Consider the following 19,984-nt stretch of genomic DNA (forward strand, 5'->3'; position numbering starts at 1 on the left):
GAGGGGGCTTCGCCAGGCACTCGCAGCAAGCCGACGAAGACCAGGAGGAGGGGGAAGAACTGGACAGGGAGTGGGAGTCAGAGGAGGCCAGAGAGGAGAGGTTCAACTCCCAGCAGAATGTCAAGGTACGAGTCAAACCCGTTTACCACGGCCAATGGCACCAGCCAATGGCACTAGCCCATGGCCAGTTGACAAGCTGCCACCATCCCTTCACCAACCAATGGTAGGAAATCCCCTCCACCCTTCCATTAGCCAAGCTCTTGCAACCCCTTCCGGTCAATGGTAGGAACACCCTCTATCCTTGCAGCAGCCAATAGTAGGAGCGCCCAATGCCGCCATTGTTAGAGGAAAGCTACAGTGCGGAGGAAAGGACGCCGCCGAGATCAGGGCTCGGGAAACGGCAACGACAATCTAAAAATAAGAAACCTGGTGGATTTCCCAATGACCCTTCACCTACGTTCGCGGCTAAAGGCACGAGTTGCCAAACGGCGCCATGACGCACGCTCTGGGTAGAGCGGTTGTTGTTACCCGGCCCTCTCTGCAAGTGGCGAGCAGCACACAGAACCCGTCACCTCTAAGTTACACAAGTCACAGAGCAGCGACCGCAAAGGGCAAGATCATCGCTGCGACCGTGGGATCTGCGACCGTGGGATCTGCGACCGTGGGATCTGCAGCCTTCTCTCCCAATGAATCTCCAAGATTTAACCCATTAAAAAAAAAAAAAAAACTCTCCCCCCACCTTTTTTAATTCCCAATCCCTCCACGTCTGAGCCCGGGGTAACACCCTTGGAGGTGCCAGTAAAGAAAACGAAACGTTGGAACAATGTTTAACTTTGTATTGGCTCTGATCCAAAAGGAAAGCGAAGTGCCCAGGGAGGCGGCCGGGGGGCAGGGCGGAGGAGCCCCGGTTCTGGGTGGCCCGGTTCAGGATGGCCTGTTCTGGGTGGCCCGGTTCTGGGTGGCCCGGTTCTGGGTGGCCCGGTTCAGGATGGCCTGTTCTGGGTGGCCCGGTTCTGGGTGGCCCTCTGTGTTAGACAGGTGCTGTGGATGTTGTTGTGCTGGAGAGATGTTGAAGAACACCATGTCCTGCAGATTCTCCCAAACCCCACGGATATTTCCTCTGTATCGTCACTAGAAGTATTCTCGGGATCCTCCGTATGACTAGTGCTGATAACATGGTGTTGTGCCGCTCGCAGTGCACACAGCACTACACACAGAATTTTGCCGGCATGGAGAGTCTCTACCCCGAAGAGCGTGCACTCTAGTTTTGGGTACCGAGGCCCAGGGAGATATATATAAGTGTCTGTGACCCGAGGTCACACGGAGCCGACACTGGGATTCAGAGCTCCGGTCACTGACCTAGGCCTCCACCCACAGGGGGGTACCTCATGAGTAATGTAGTATTCAGCAGTAGCACTGCATGTACTCACACTGTTACCAGTATATGTTACCCTCGTCAACAGCTGCCCCTAATATGCCACCAACATGATCCGTAGCACAGCGCACGCAGTAACACCGTTGTAGACACACGGTGGCGTTGGCAGGTAGGGTATCACGCTCCCGGTGAGAAGATTTTGGAGGTGTGTTGGAGAGGAGAGCGGTCCAGCTACTGGCGCCCAATTCTCCCAGCCGATCGGAGGTCACCTGTTAATCCCGTCAGGAACCGGTACCGACCTGAAGCCCCCACCGAGCCGCCGGTCTTCTGGGCCCAGCAGTAAACCCTTGCGCTGTCCTCGCAAATATGGATTCTGTTGAACGAATGGCCGCCGCCCCGTCATTTCCTCCGGATGGCGCACGTCATTGGGAAATCCACCAGGCTTCTTCTCTTCCCCGTTGCTGCCGTTTCCCGAGCCCGGATCTCTTCCGCTTCGGGAGCGCGACGGCGTTCTGTCCTCAGCCACTTCCCCTTAACAATGGCGGCCTGTACCGTGGAAGGAGCGACGCGCTATTAAACGCACCCCGTGGAGCAACTATACAAAATGACCCGTGTTAAATTGCCGAGTGCTTTCTCTCTTTGTTGTTAACCGGGACTGCTGCTTGAACCTTTCCATCGCTAAAGGGGGGGACACTTTGCATTGTTCTGCTGCCGGTGGGGTTATGCTCAGGAGCCTTGTATGTTGCTGTATTTTTCCCATGCCCCCTATCCTACCCGCTCTTACCCGCGGGCACTGAGGACGAGTCTTCAAAGGTGGGTCACGGTGTTGGGTATTTTTTTATTTTATTTTGTTTTTTTTTGGCTCTACTAATCCGCATGCCTGTCTCTCCCTCTCTCTCTTTCTCTCCCCCTCTCTCCCCCTCTCCCCCTTCACTTCCGCCTCTCCCCCCCCCCTCTCTCTCTCTGCCGGATTTCACTTCTAACAGGGTGTGTCGTTTGATCAAGTGAATAATCTTCTGATTGAGCCTGCTCGAATAGAGGAGGAAGAGGTGTGTAACCCCGAATCCTGCCTCTCTCTGCTCCCCTTCCCTGCAATCACCGCGGAAAATCAGTCCGACTCCTGCTTGCAAACTCCGCGCTCTCAGCTGGGTGTCTGGTTCTCTTTCCCACGTCTGCCTGTCCTTCCCTCTCGCGCGCTCTCGGCAGGATAGGGAGGGGGTTGTACACCGTGTGCCATGGCCCGGCCATGGTCCTAACCTGACACGCCAGCACAATTCCACCGGGAGAAGAGGAGAGGAGAAATACACATTGATGTAGATTATTTTAAAAAAAAAACATTTTTTTGTTTGTACAGTTGGCTCCATTTTGTAACCTCCTTCCCCAAATACAGGTGTGGCCAACCCCAGGGCCTCCAACTGGTCAGCTTTACTGATCTCCCTGCTTCAGCACAGGTGTCTGTCAGTGACTGAGCCACTGATTGTGCCACCTGTGCTCCCTCATACACACCGTGCCCTGATACACCTACACAGGACCGTTACATCACATGCAGTGCGTGTTCCCTGCCCCATACACACACCGTGCCCTGATACACCTACACAGGACCGTTACATCACATGCAGTGCGTGATCCCTGCCCCATACACACACCGTGCCCTGATACACCTACACAGGACCGTTACATCACATGCAGTGCGTGATCGCTGCCCCTTACACACACCGCCCTGATACACCTACACAGGACCGTTACATCACATGCAGTGCGTGATCCCTGCCCCATACACACACCGCCCTGATACACCTACACAGGACCGTTACATCACATGCAGTGCGTGATCCCTGCCCCATACACACACCGCCCTGATACACCTACACAGGACCGTTACATCACATGCAGTGTGTGATCCCTGCCCCAAACACACCGTGCTCTGATACACCTACACAGGGCCGTTACATCACATGCAGTGCGTGATCCCTGCCCCATACACACCGCCCTGATACACCTACACAGGACCGTTACATCACATGCAGTGCGTGCTCCCTGCCCCATACACACACCGCCCTGATACACCTACACAGGGCCGTTACATCACATGCAGTGCGTGATCCCTGCCCCATACACACACCGCCCTGATACACCTACACAGGACCGTTACATCACATGCAGTGCGTGATCCCTGCCCCATACACACACTGCCCTGATACACCTACACAGGACCGTTACATCACATGCAGTGCGTGATACCTGCCCCATACACACACCGTGCCCTGATACACCTACACAGGACCGTTACATCACATGCAGTGCGTGATACCTGCCCCATACACACACCGTGCCCTGATACACCTACACAGGACCGTTACATCACATGCAGTGTGTGATCCCTGCCCCATACACACACCGCCCTGATACACCTACACAGGGCCGTTACATCACATACAGTGCGTGATACCTGCCCCATACACACACCGCCCTGATACACCTACACAGGACCGTTACATCACATGCAGTGCGTGATCCCTGCCCCATACACACACCGTGCCCTGATACACCTACACAGGACCGTTACATCACATGCAGTGCGTGATCCCTGCCCCATACACACACCGCCCTGATACACCTACACAGGACCGTTACATCACATGCAGTGCGTGATCCCTGCCCCATACACACACCGTGCCCTGATACACCTACACAGGACCGTTACATCACATGCAGTGCGTGATACCTGCCCCATACACACACCGCCCTGATACACCTACACAGGACCGTTACATCACATGCAGTGCGTGATCCCTGCCCCATACACACACCGTGCCCTGATACACCTACACAGGACCGTTACATCACATGCAGTGCGTGATCCCTGCCCCATACACACACAGTGCCCTGATACACCTACACAGGACCGTTACATCACATGCAGTGTGTGATCCCTGCCTCATACACACACCGCCCTGATACACCTACACAGGACCGTTACATCACATGCAGTGCGTGATCCCTGCCCCATACACACACCGTGCCCTGATACACCTACACAGGACCGTTACATCACATGCAGTGCGTGATCCCTGCCCCATACACACACCGCCCTGATACACCTACACAGGACCGTTACATCACATGCAGTGTGTGATCCCTGCCCCATACACACACCGCCCTGATACACCTACACAGGACCGTTACATCACATGCAGTGCGTGATCCCTGCCCCATACACACACCGCCCTGATACACCTACACAGGACCGTTACATCACATGCAGTGCGTGATCCCTGCCCCATACACACACTGCCCTGATACACCTACACAGGGCCGTTACATCACATGCAGTGCGTGATCCCTGCCCCATACACACACCGCCCTGATACACCTACACAGGACCGTTACATCACATGCAGTGCGTGATACCTGCCCCATACACACACCGCCCTGATACACCTACACAGGACCGTTACATCACATGCAGTGCGTGATCCCTGCCCCATACACACACCGCCCTGATACACCTACACAGGACCGTTACATCACATGCAGTGCGTGATCCCTGCCCCATACACACACCGTGCCCTGATACACCTACACAGGACCGTTACATCACATGCAGTGCGTGATACCTGCCCCATACACACACCGCCCTGATACACCTACAAAGGACCGTTACATCACGTGCAGTGTGTGATCCCTGCCCCATACACACACTGCCCTGATACACCTACACAGGACCGTTACATCACATGCAGTGCGTGATCCCTGCCCCATACACACACCGCCCTGATACACCTACACAGGACCGTTACATCACATGCAGTGCGTGTTCCCTGCCCCATACACACATCGTGCCCTGATACACCTACACAGGACCGTTACATCACATGCAGTGCGTGATACCTGCCCCATACACACACCGCCCTGATACACCTACACAGGGCCGTTACATCACATGCAGTGCGTGATACCTGCCCCATACACACACCGCCCTGATACACCTACACAGGACCGTTACATCACATGCAGTGCGTGATCCCTGCCCCATACACACACCGCCCTGATACACCTACACAGGACCGTTACATCACATGCAGTGTGTGATCCCTGCCCCATACACACACTGCCCTGATACACCTACACAGGACCGTTACATCACATGCAGTGTGTGATCCCTGCCCCATACACACCGTGCCCTGATACACCTACACAGGACCGTTACATCACATGCAGTGCGTGATCCCTGCCCCATACACACACCGTGCCCTGATACACCTACACAGGGCCGTTACATCACATGCAGTGCGTGATCCCTGCCCCATACACACACCGCCCTGATACACCTACACAGGACTGTTACATCACATACAGTGTGTGATCCCTGCCCCATACACACACCGCCCTGATACACCTACACAGGACCGTTACATTACATGCAGTGCGTGATCCCTGCCCCATACACACACCGCCCTGATACACCTACACAGGGCCGTTACATCACATGCAGTGCGTGATCCCTGCCCCATACACACCGTGCCCTGATACACCTACACAGGGCCGTTACATCACATGCAGTGTGTGATCCCTGCCCCATACACACACCGCCCTGATACACCTACACAGGGCCGTTACATCACATGCAGTGCGTGATCCCTGCCCCATACACACCGTGCCCTGATACACCTACACAGGACCGTTACATCACATGCAGTGTGTGATCCCTGCCCCATACACACACCGCCCTGATACACCTACACAGGACCGTTACATCACATGCAGTGCGTGATCCCTGCCCCATACACACACCGTGACCTGATACACCTACACAGGACCGTTACATCACATGCAGTGCGTGATACCTGCCCCATACACACACCGCCCTGATACACCTACACAGGACCGTTACATCACATGCAGTGTGTGATCCCTGCCCCATACACACACCGCCCTGATACACCTACACAGGGCCGTTACATCACATGCAGTGCGTGATCCCTGCCCCATACACACCGTGCCCTGATACACCTACACAGGACCGTTACATCACATGCAGTGCGTGATCCCTGCCCCATACACACACCGCCCTGATACACCTACACAGGACCGTTACATCACATGCAGTGCGTGATACCTGCCCCATACACACACCGCCCTGATACACCTACACAGGGCCGTTACATCACATGCAGTGCGTGATCCCTGCCCCATACACACCGCCCTGATACACCTACACAGGACCGTTACATCACATGCAGTGCGTGATCCCTGCCCCATACACACACCGTGCCCTGATACACCTACACAGGACCGTTACATCACATGCAGTGCGTGTTCCCTGCCCCATACACACACCGCCCTGATACACCTACACAGGACCGTTACATCACATGCAGTGTGTGATACCTGCCCCATACACACACCGCCCTGATACACCTACACAGGGCCGTTACATCACATGCAGTGCGTGATACCTGCCCCATACACACCGCCCTGATACACCTACACAGGGCCGTTACATCACATGCAGTGCGTGATCCCTGCCCCATACACACCGCCCTGATACACCTACACAGGACCGTTACATCACATGCAGTGTGTGATCCCTGCCCCATACACACACCGTGCCCTGATACACCTACACAGGACCGTTACATCACATGCAGTGCGTGATCCCTGCCCCATACACACACCGCCCTGATACACCTACACAGGACTGTTACATCACATACAGTGTGTGATCCCTGCCCCATACACACACCGCCCTGATACACCTACACAGGACCGTTACATTACATGCAGTGCGTGATCCCTGCCCCATACACACACCGCCCTGATACACCTACACAGGGCCGTTACATCACATGCAGTGCGTGATCCCTGCCCCATACACATCGTGCCCTGATACACCTACACAGGACCGTTACATCACATGCAGTGCGTGATCCCTGCCCCATACACACACCGCCCTGATACACCTACACAGGACCGTTACATCACATGCAGTGCGTGATCCCTGCCCCATACACACACCGTGCCCTGATACACCTACACAGGACCGTTACATCACATGCAGTGCGTGATCCCTGCCCCATACACACACCGCCCTGATACACCTACACAGGACCGTTACATCACATGCAGTGCGTGATCCCTGCCCCATACACACACCGCCCTGATACACCTACACAGGGCCGTTACATCACATGCAGTGCGTGATCCCTGCCCCATACACACACCGCCCTGATACACCTACACAGGACCGTTACATCACATGCAGTGCGTGATCCCTGCCCCATACACACCGCCCTGATACACCTACACAGGACCGTTACATCACATGCAGTGTGTGATCCCTGCCCCATACACACACCGTGCCCTGATACACCTACACAGGACCGTTACATCACATGCAGTGCGTGATCCCTGCCCCATACACACACCGCCCTGATACACCTACACAGGACTGTTACATCACATACAGTGTGTGATCCCTGCCCCATACACACACCGCCCTGATACACCTACACAGGACCGTTACATTACATGCAGTGCGTGATCCCTGCCCCATACACACACCGCCCTGATACACCTACACAGGGCCGTTACATCACATGCAGTGCGTGATCCCTGCCCCATACACATCGTGCCCTGATACACCTACACAGGACCGTTACATCACATGCAGTGCGTGATCCCTGCCCCATACACACACCGCCCTGATACACCTACACAGGACCGTTACATCACATGCAGTGCGTGATCCCTGCCCCATACACACACCGTGCCCTGATACACCTACACAGGACCGTTACATCACATGCAGTGCGTGATCCCTGCCCCATACACACACCGCCCTGATACACCTACACAGGACCGTTACATCACATGCAGTGCGTGATCCCTGCCCCATACACACACCGCCCTGATACACCTACACAGGGCCGTTACATCACATGCAGTGCGTGATCCCTGCCCCATACACACACCGCCCTGATACACCTACACAGGACCGTTACATCACATGCAGTGCGTGATCCCTGCCCCATACACACCGTGCCCTGATACACCTACACAGGACCGTTACATCACATGCAGTGTGTGATCCCTGCCCCATACACACACCGCCCTGATACACCTACACAGGACCGTTACATCACATGCAGTGCGTGATCCCTGCCCCATACACACACTGCCCTGATACACCTACACAGGACCGTTACATCACATGCAGTGCGTGATACCTGCCCCATACACACCGTGCCCTGATACACCTACACAGGACCGTTACATCACATGCAGTGTGTGATCCCTGCCCCATACACACCGCCCTGATACACCTACACAGGACCGTTACATCACATGCAGTGCGTGATCCCTGCCCCATACACACACCGCCCTGATACACCTACACAGGACCGTTACATCACATGCAGTGCGTGATCCCTGCCCCATACACACACCGCCCTGATACACCTACACAGGGCCGTTACATCACATGCAGTGCGTGATCCCTGCCCCATACACATCGTGCCCTGATACACCTACACAGGACCGTTACATCACATGCAGTGCGTGATCCCTGCCCCATACACACACCGCCCTGATACACCTACACAGGACCGTTACATCACATGCAGTGCGTGATCCCTGCCCCATACACACACCGCCCTGATACACCTACACAGGACCGTTACATCACATACAGTGTGTGATCCCTGCCCCATACACACACCGCCCTGATACACCTACACAGGACCGTTACATCACATGCAGTGCGTGATCCCTGCCCCATACACACACCGCCCTGATACACCTACACAGGACCGTTACATCACATGCAGTGCGTGATACCTGCCCCATACACACACCGCCCTGATACACCTACACAGGGCCGTTACATCACATGCAGTGTGTGATCCCTGCCCCATACACACACCGCCCTGATACACCTACACAGGACCGTTACATCACATGCAGTGCGTGATCCCTGCCCCATACACACACCGCCCTGATACACCTACACAGGACCGTTACATCACATGCAGTGCGTGATACCTGCCCCATACACACTGCCCTGATACACCTACACAGGGCCGTTACATCACATGCAGTGCGTGATCCCTGCCCCATACACACACCGCCCTGATACACCTACACAGGACCGTTACATCACATGCAGTGCGTGATCCCTGCCCCATACACACACCGCCCTGATACACCTACACAGGGCCGTTACATCACATGCAGTGCGTGATCCCTGCCCCATACACACCGTGCCCTGATACACCTACACAGGACCGTTACATCACATGCAGTGCGTGATCCCTGCCCCATACACACACCGCCCTGATACACCTACACAGGACCGTTACATCACATGCAGTGCGTGATCCCTGCCCCATACACACACCGTGCCCTGATACACCTACACAGGACCGTTACATCACATGCAGTGCGTGATCCCTGCCCCATTCACACACCGCCCTGATACACCTACACAGGACCGTTACATCACATGCAGTGCGTGATCCCTGCCCCATACACACACCGCCCTGATACACCTACACAGGGCCGTTACATCACATGCAGTGCGTGATACCTGCCCCATACACACTGCCCTGATACACCTACACAGGACCGTTACATCACATGCAGTGCGTGATCCCTGCCCCATACACACACCGTGACCTGATACACCTACACAGGACCGTTACATCACATGCAGTGCGTGATACCTGCCCCATACACACTGCCCTGATACACCTACACAGGGCCGTTACATCACATGCAGTGCGTGATCCCTGCCCCATACACACACCGCCCTGATACACCTACACAGGACCGTTACATCACATGCAGTGCGTGATCCCTGCCCCATACACACACCGCCCTGATACACCTACACAGGGCCGTTACATCACATGCAGTGCGTGATCCCTGCCCCATACACACCGTGCCCTGATACACTTACACAGGACCGTTACATCACATGCAGTGCGTGATCCCTGCCCCATACACACACCGCCCTGATACACCTACACAGGACCGTTACATCACATGCAGTGCGTGATCCCTGCCCCATACACACACCGTGCCCTGATACACCTACACAGGACCGTTACATCACATGCAGTGCGTGTTCCCTGCCCCATACACACACCGCCCTGATACACCTACACAGGACCGTTACATCACATGCAGTGCGTGTTCCCTGCCCCATACACACACCGCCCTGATACACCTACACAGGACCGTTACATCACATGCAGTGTGTGATACCTGCCCCATACACACACCGCCCTGATACACCTACACAGGGCCGTTACATCACATGCAGTGCGTGATACCTGCCCCATACACACACCGCCCTGATACACCTACACAGGGCCGTTACATCACATGCAGTGCGTGATCCCTGCCCCATACACACCGCCCTGATACACCTACACAGGACCGTTACATCACATGCAGTGTGTGATCCCTGCCCCATACACACACCGCCCTGATACACCTACACAGGGCCGTTACATCACATGCAGTGCGTGATCCCTGCCCCATACACACACCGCCCTGATACACCTACACAGGACCGTTACATCACATGCAGTGCGTGATCCCTGCCCCATACACACACCGCCCTGATACACCTACACAGGACTGTTACATCACATACAGTGTGTGATCCCTGCCCCATACACACACCGCCCTGATACACCTACACAGGACCGTTACATTACATGCAGTGCGTGATCCCTGCCCCATACACACAACGCCCTGATACACCTACACAGGGCCGTTACATCACATGCAGTGCGTGATCCCTGCCCCATACACATCGTGCCCTGATACACCTACACAGGACCGTTACATCACATGCAGTGCGTGATCCCTGCCCCATACACACACCGCCCTGATACACCTACACAGGACCGTTACATCACATGCAGTGCGTGATCCCTGCCCCATACACACACCGTGCCCTGATACACCTACACAGGACCGTTACATCACATGCAGTGCGTGATCCCTGCCCCATTCACACACCGCCCTGATACACCTACACAGGACCGTTACATCACATGCAGTGCGTGATCCCTGCCCCATACACACCGTGCCCTGATACACCTACACAGGACCGTTACATCACATGCAGTGTGTGATCCCTGCCCCATACACACACCGCCCTGATATACCTACACAGGACCGTTACATCACATGCAGTGCGTGATCCCTGCCCCATACACACACTGCCCTGATACACCTACACAGGACCGTTACATCACATGCAGTGCGTGATACCTGCCCCATACACACCGTGCCCTGATACACCTACACAGGACCGTTACATCACATGCAGTGCGTGATCCCTGCCCCATACACACACCGCCCTGATACACCTACACAGGACCGTTACATCACATGCAGTGCGTGATCCCTGCCCCATACACACACCGTGCCCTGATACACCTACACAGGGCCGTTACATCACATGCAGTGCGTGATCCCTGCCCCATACACACACCGCCCTGATACACCTACACAGGGCCGTTACATCACATGCAGTGCGTGATCCCTGCCCCATACACACACCGCCCTGATACACCTACACAGGACCGTTACATCACATGCAGTGCGTGATCCCTGCCCCATACACACACCGCCCTGATACACCTACACAGGACCGTTACATCACATGCAGTGTGTGATCCCTGCCCCATACACACACCGCCCTGATACACCTACACAGGGCCGTTACATCACATGCAGTGCGTGATCCCTGCCCCATACACACCGTGCCCTGATACACCTACACAGGACCGTTACATCACATGCAGTGCGTGATCCCTGCCCCATACACACACCGCCCTGATACACCTACACAGGACCGTTACATCACATGCAGTGCGTGATCCCTGCCCCATACACACCGTGCCCTGATACACCTACACAGGACCGTTACATCACATGCAGTGCGTGATCCCTGCCCCATACACACACCGCCCTGATACACCTACACAGGACCGTTACATCACATGCAGTGTGTGATCCCTGCCCCATACACACACCGCCCTGATACACCTACACAGGGCCGTTACATCACATGCAGTGCGTGATCCCTGCCCCATACACACACCGCCCTGATACACCTACACAGGGCCGTTACATCACATGCAGTGCGTGATCCCTGCCTCATACACACACCGCCCTGATACACCTACACAGGACCGTTACATCACATGCAGTGCGTGATCCCTGCCCCATACACACACCGCCCTGATACACCTACACAGGGCCGTTACATCACATGCAGTGCGTGATCCCTGCCCCATACACACACCGCCCTGATACACCTACACAGGACCGTTACATCACATGCAGTGCGTGATCCCTGCCCCATACACACACCGCCCTGATACACCTACACAGGACCGTTACATCACATGCAGTGCGTGATCCCTGCCTCATACACACACCGTGCCATGATACACCTACACAGGGCCGTTACATCACATGCAGTGCGTGATCCCTGCCCCATACACACACAGTGCCCTGATACACCTACACAGGACCGTTACATCACATGCAGTGCGTGATCCCTGCCCCATACACACACCGCCCTGATACACCTACACAGGACCGTTACATCACATGCAGTGCGTGATCCCTGCCCCATACACACACCGCCCTGATACACCTACACAGGGCCGTTACATCACATGCAGTGCGTGATCCCTGCCCCATACACACACCGCCCTGATACACCTACACAGGGCCGTTACATCACATGCAGTGCGTGATCCCTGCCCCATACACACACTGCCCTGATACACCTACACAGGACCGTTACATCACATGCAGTGTGTGATCCCTGCCCCATACACACCGCCCTGATACACCTACACAGGGCCGTTACATCACATGCAGTGTGTGATCCCTGCCCCATACACACACCGCCCTGATACACCTACACAGGACCGTTACATCACATGCAGTGTGTGATCCCTGCACATACACACACCGCCCTGATACACCTACACAGGACCGTTACATCACATGCAGTGTGTGATCCCTGCCCCATACACACACCGTGCCCTGATACACCTACACAGGGCCGTTACATCACATGCAGTGCGTGATCCCTGCCCCATACACACACTGCCCTGATACACCTACACAGGGCCGTTACATCACATGCATGCGTGATCCCTGCCCCATACACACACTGCCCTGATACACCTACACAGGGCCGTTACATCACATGCAGTGCGTGATCCCTGCCCCATACACACACCGCCCTGATACACCTACACAGGACCGTTACATCACATGCAGTGTGTGATCCCTGCACATACACACACCGCCCTGATACACCTACACAGGACCGTTACATCACATGCAGTGTGTGATCCCTGCCCCATACACACACCGTGCCCTGATACACCTACACAGGGCCGTTACATCACATGCAGTGCGTGATCCCTGCCCCATACACACACCGCCCTGATACACCTACACAGGGCCGTTACATCACATGCAGTGCGTGATCCCTGCCCCATACACACACCGCCCTGATACACCTACACAGGACCGTTACATCACATGCAGTGTGTGATCCCTGCCCCATACACACACCGCCCTGATACACCTACACAGGACCGTTACATCACATGCAGTGTGTGATCCCTGCCCCATACACACACCGTGCCCTGATACACCTACACAGGGCCGTTACATCACATGCAGTGTGTGATCCCTGCCCCATACACACACCGTGCCCTGATACACCTACACAGGACCGTTACATCACATGCAGTGTGTGATCCCTGCCCCATACACACACCGCCCTGATACACCTACACAGGACCGTTACATCACATGCAGTGCGTGATCTCTGCCCCATACACACACCGCCCTGATACACCTACACAGGACCGTTACATCACATGCAGTGTGTGATCCCTGCCCCATACACACCGCCCTGATACACCTACACAGGACCGTTACATCACATGCAGTGCGTGATCCCTGCCCCATACACACCGTGCCCTGATACACCTACACAGGACCGTTACATCACATGCAGTGCGTGATACCTGCCCCATACACACACCGTTCCCTGATACACCTACACAGGACCGTTACATCACATGCAGTGCGTGATCCCTGCCCCATACACACACCGCCCTGATACACCTACACAGGGCCGTTACATCACATGCAGTGCGTGATCCCTGCCTCCTACACACACCGCCCTGATACACCTACACAGGACCGTTACATCACATGCAGTGCGTGATACCTGCCCCATACACACCGTGCCCTGATACACCTACACAGGGCCGTTACATCACATGCAGTGCGTGATCCCTGCCCCATACACACACCGCCCTGATACACCTACACAGGACCGTTACATCACATGCAGTGCGTGATCCCTGCCCCATACACACACCGCCCTGATACACCTACACAGGACCGTTACATCACATGCAGTGCGTGATCCCTGCCCCATACACACACAGTGCCCTGATACACCTACACAGGACCGTTACATCACATGCAGTGCGTGATCCCTGCCCCATACACACCGTGCCCTGATACACCTACACAGGACCGTTACATCACATGCAGTGTGTGATACCTGCCCCATACACACACCGCCCTGATACACCTACACAGGAACGTTACATCACATGCAGTGTGTGATCCCTGCCCCATACACACCGTGCCCTGATACACCTACACAGGACCGTTACATCACATGCAGTGCGTGATCCCTGCCCCATACACACACCGTTCCCTGATACACCTACACAGGACCGTTACATCACATGCAGTGTGTGATCCCTGCCCCATACACACACCGTGCCCTGATACACCTACACAGGACCGTTACATCACATGCAGTGCGTGATCCCTGCCCCATACACACACCGCCCTGATACACCTACACAGGACCGTTACATCACATGCAGTGCGTGATCCCTGCCCCATACACACACCGTGCCCTGATACACCTACACAGGACCGTTACATCACATGCAGTGCGTGATCCCTGCCCCATACACACACCGCCCTGATACACCTACACAGGACCGTTACATCACATGCAGTGCGTGATACCTGCCCCATACACACCGCCCTGATACACCTACACAGGACCGTTACATCACATGCAGTGCGTGATCCCTGCCCCATACACACACAGTGCCCTGATACACCTACACAGGACCGTTACATCACATGCAGTGCGTGATCCCTGCCCCATACACACACAGTGCCCTGATACACCTACACAGGACCGTTACATCACATGCAGTGCGTGATCCCTGCCCCATACACACACTGCCCTGATACACCTACACAGGACCGTTACATCACATGCAGTGTGTGATCCCTGCCCCATACACACACCGTGCCCTGATACACCTACACAGGACCGTTACATCACATGCAGTGCGTGATCCCTGCCCCATACACACACCGTGCCCTGATACACCTACACAGGACCGTTACATCACATGCAGTGCGTGATCCCTGCCCCATACACACACCGTGCCCTGATACACCTACACAGGACCGTTACATCACATGCAGTGCGTGATCCCTGCCCCATACACACCGTGCCCTGATACACCTACACAGGGCCGTTACATCACATGCAGTGCGTGTTCCCTGCCCCATACACACCGTGCCCTGATACACCTACACAGGACCGTTACATCACATGCAGTGCGTGATCCCTGCCCCATACACACACCGCCCTGATACACCTACACAGGACCGTTACATCACATGCAGTGTGTGATCCCTGCCCCATACACACACCGCCCTGATACACCTACACAGGGCCGTTACATCACATGCAGTGTGTGATCCCTGCCCCATACACACACCGCCCTGATACACCTACACAGGGCCGTTACATCACATGCAGTGCGTGATCCCTGCCCCATACACACACCGCCCTGATACACCTACACAGGGCCGTTACATCACATGCAGTGCGTGATCCCTGCCCCATACACACCGTGCCCTGATACACCTACACAGGACCGTTACATCACATGCAGTGCGTGATACCTGCCTCATACACACACCGCCCTGATACACCTACACAGGACCGTTACATCACATGCAGTGCGTGATACCTGCCCCATACACACACCGCCCTGATACACCTACACAGGGCCGTTACATCACATGCAGTGCGTGATCCCTGCCTCATACACATACAGTGCCCTGATACACCTACACAGGACCGTTACATCACATGCAGTGTGTGATCCCTGCCCCATACACACACCGCCCTGATACACCTACACAGGACCGTTACATCACATGCAGTGCGTGATCCCTGCCCCATACACACACCGCCCTGATACACCTACACAGGGCCGTTACATCACATGCAGTGTGTGATCCCTGCCCCATACACACACCGTGCCCTGATACACCTACACAGGACCGTTACATCACATGCAGTGCGTGATACCTGCCCCATACACACCGTGCCCTGATACACCTACACAGGACCGTTACATCACATGCAGTGCGTGATCCCTGCCCCATACACACACCGCCCTGATACACCTACACAGGGCCGTTACATCACATGCAGTGCGTGATCCCTGCCTCATACACATACAGTGCCCTGATACACCTACACAGGACCGTTACATCACATGCAGTGTGTGATCCCTGCCCCATACACACACCGCCCTGATACACCTACACAGGACCGTTACATCACATGCAGTGCGTGATACCTGCCCCATACACACACCGCCCTGATACACCTACACAGGGCCGTTACATCACATGCAGTGCGTGATCCCTGCCTCATACACATACAGTGCCCTGATACACCTACACAGGACCGTTACATCACATGCAGTGTGTGATCCCTGCCCCATACACACACCGCCCTGATACACCTACACAGGACCGTTACATCACATGCAGTGCGTGATCCCTGCCCCATACACACACCGCCCTGATACACCTACACAGGGCCGTTACATCACATGCAGTGTGTGATCCCTGCCCCATACACACACCGTGCCCTGATACACCTACACAGGACCGTTACATCACATGCAGTGCGTGATACCTGCCCCATACACACCGTGCCCTGATACACCTACACAGGACCGTTACATCACATGCAGTGCGTGATCCCTGCCCCATACACACACCGCCCTGATACACCTACACAGGGCCGTTACATCACATGCAGTGCGTGATCCCTGCCTCATACACATACAGTGCCCTGATACACCTACACAGGACCGTTACATCACATGCAGTGTGTGATCCCTGCCCCATACACACACCGCCCTGATACACCTACACAGGACCGTTACATCACATGCAGTGCGTGATCCCTGCCCCATACACACACCGCCCTGATACACCTACACAGGACCGTTACATCACATGCAGTGCGTGATCCCTGCCCCATACACACACCGTGCCCTGATACACCTACACAGGACCGTTACATCACATGCAGTGCGTGATCCCTGCCCCATACACACACCGCCCTGATACACCTACACAGGACCGTTACATCACATGCAGTGTGTGATCCCTGCCCCATACACACACCGCCCTGATACACCTACACAGGGCCGTTACATCACATGCAGTGCGTGATCCCTGCCCCATACACACACCGCCCTGATACACCTACACAGGGCCGTTACATCACATGCAGTGCGTGATCCCTGCCCCATACACACACCGCCCTGATACACCTACACAGGACCGTTACATCACATGCAGTGCGTGATCCCTGCCCCATACACACACCGCCCTGATACACCTACACAGGGCCGTTACATCACATGCAGTGCGTGATCCCTGCCCCATACACACACCGCCCTGATACACCTACACAGGACCGTTACATCACATGCAGTGCGTGATCCCTGCCCCATACACACACCGCCCTGATACACCTACACAGGGCCGTTACATCACATGCAGTGCGTGGTCCCTGCCCCATACACACACCGTGCCCTGATACACCTACACAGGACCGTTACATCACATGCAGTGCGTGATCCCTGCCCCATACACACACCGTGCCCTGATACACCTACACAGGGCCGTTACATCACATGCAGTGCGTGATCCCTGCCCCATACACACACCGTGCCCTGATACACCTACACAGGGCCGTTACATCACATGCAGTGCGTGATCCCTGCCCCATACACACACCGCCCTGATACACCTACACAGGGCCGTTACATCACATGCAGTGCGTGATCCCTGCCCCATACACACACCGTGCCCTGATACACCTACACAGGGCCGTTACATCACATGCAGTGCGTGATCCCTGCCCCATACACACACCGCCCTGATACACCTACACAGGGCCGTTACATCACATGCAGTGCGTGATCCCTGCCCCATACACACACCGCCCTGATACACCTACACAGGACCGTTACATCACATGCAGTGTGTGATCCCTGCCCCATACACACACCGCCCTGATACACCTACACAGGACCGTTACATCACATGCAGTGCGTGATCCCTGCCCCATACACACACCGCCCTGATACACCTACACAGGACCGTTACATCACATGCAGTGCGTGATCCCTGCCCCATACACACACCGCCCTGATACACCTACACAGGACCGTTACATCACATGCAGTGCGTGATCCCTGCCCCATACACACACCGCCCTGATACACCTACACAGGAACGTTACATCACATGCAGTGTGTGATCCCTGCCCCATACACACACCGCCCTGATACACCTACACAGGACCGTTACATCACATGCAGTGCGTGATCCCTGCCCCATACACACACCGCCCTGATACACCTACACAGGACCGTTACATCACATGCAGTGCGTGATCCCTGCCCCATACACACACCGTGCCCTGATACACCTACACAGGGCCGTTACATCACATGCAGTGCGTGATCCCTGCCCCATACACACACTGCCCTGATACACCTACACAGGACTGTTACATCACATGCAGTGCGTGATACCTGCCCCATACACACATCGTGCCCTGATACACCTACACAGGACCGTTACATCACATGCAGTGTGTGATACCTGCCCCATACACACACCGCCCTGATACACCTACACAGGGCCGTTACATCACATGCAGTGCGTGATCCCTGCACCATACACACACCGCCCTGATACACCTACACAGGGCCGTTACATCACATGCAGTGCGTGTTCCCTGCCTCATACACACACCGCCCTGATACACCTACACAGGACCGTTACATCACATGCAGTGCGTGATCCCTGCCCCATACACACACCGCCCTGATACACCTACACAGGACCGTTACATCACATGCAGTGCGTGATCCCTGCCCCATACACACACCGTTCCCTGATACACCTACACAGGACCGTTACATCACATGCAGTGTGTGATCCCTGCCCCATACACACACCGTGCCCTGATACACCTACACAGGGCCGTTACATCACATGCAGTGCGTGATCCCTGCCCCATACACACACCGTGCCCTGATACACCTACACAGGACCGTTACATCACATGCAGTGTGTGATCCCTGCCCCATACACACACTGCCCTGATACACCTACACA

The 19,984-nt window shown here is 55.3% G+C and overlaps 1 protein-coding gene across 1 annotated transcript in view; it reads left to right on the forward strand.

Annotated features, from left to right (window-relative positions):
• The window catches only part of LOC142474501 (protein scribble homolog), a 217,753-nt gene that overhangs the window by 55,397 nt on the left and 142,372 nt on the right, over positions 1-19,984 (forward strand). Inside the window, exons 2-3 of the mRNA XM_075580871.1 lie at positions 4-125; positions 2,362-2,424. Coding sequence (XP_075436986.1) covers positions 4-125; positions 2,362-2,424 — 185 coding nt within the window. The remainder of the gene's footprint in view (positions 1-3; positions 126-2,361; positions 2,425-19,984) is intronic.

This window comes from Ascaphus truei, chromosome 2, assembly GCF_040206685.1.
Source record: "Ascaphus truei isolate aAscTru1 chromosome 2, aAscTru1.hap1, whole genome shotgun sequence".
NCBI lineage: Eukaryota > Metazoa > Chordata > Amphibia > Anura > Ascaphidae > Ascaphus > Ascaphus truei.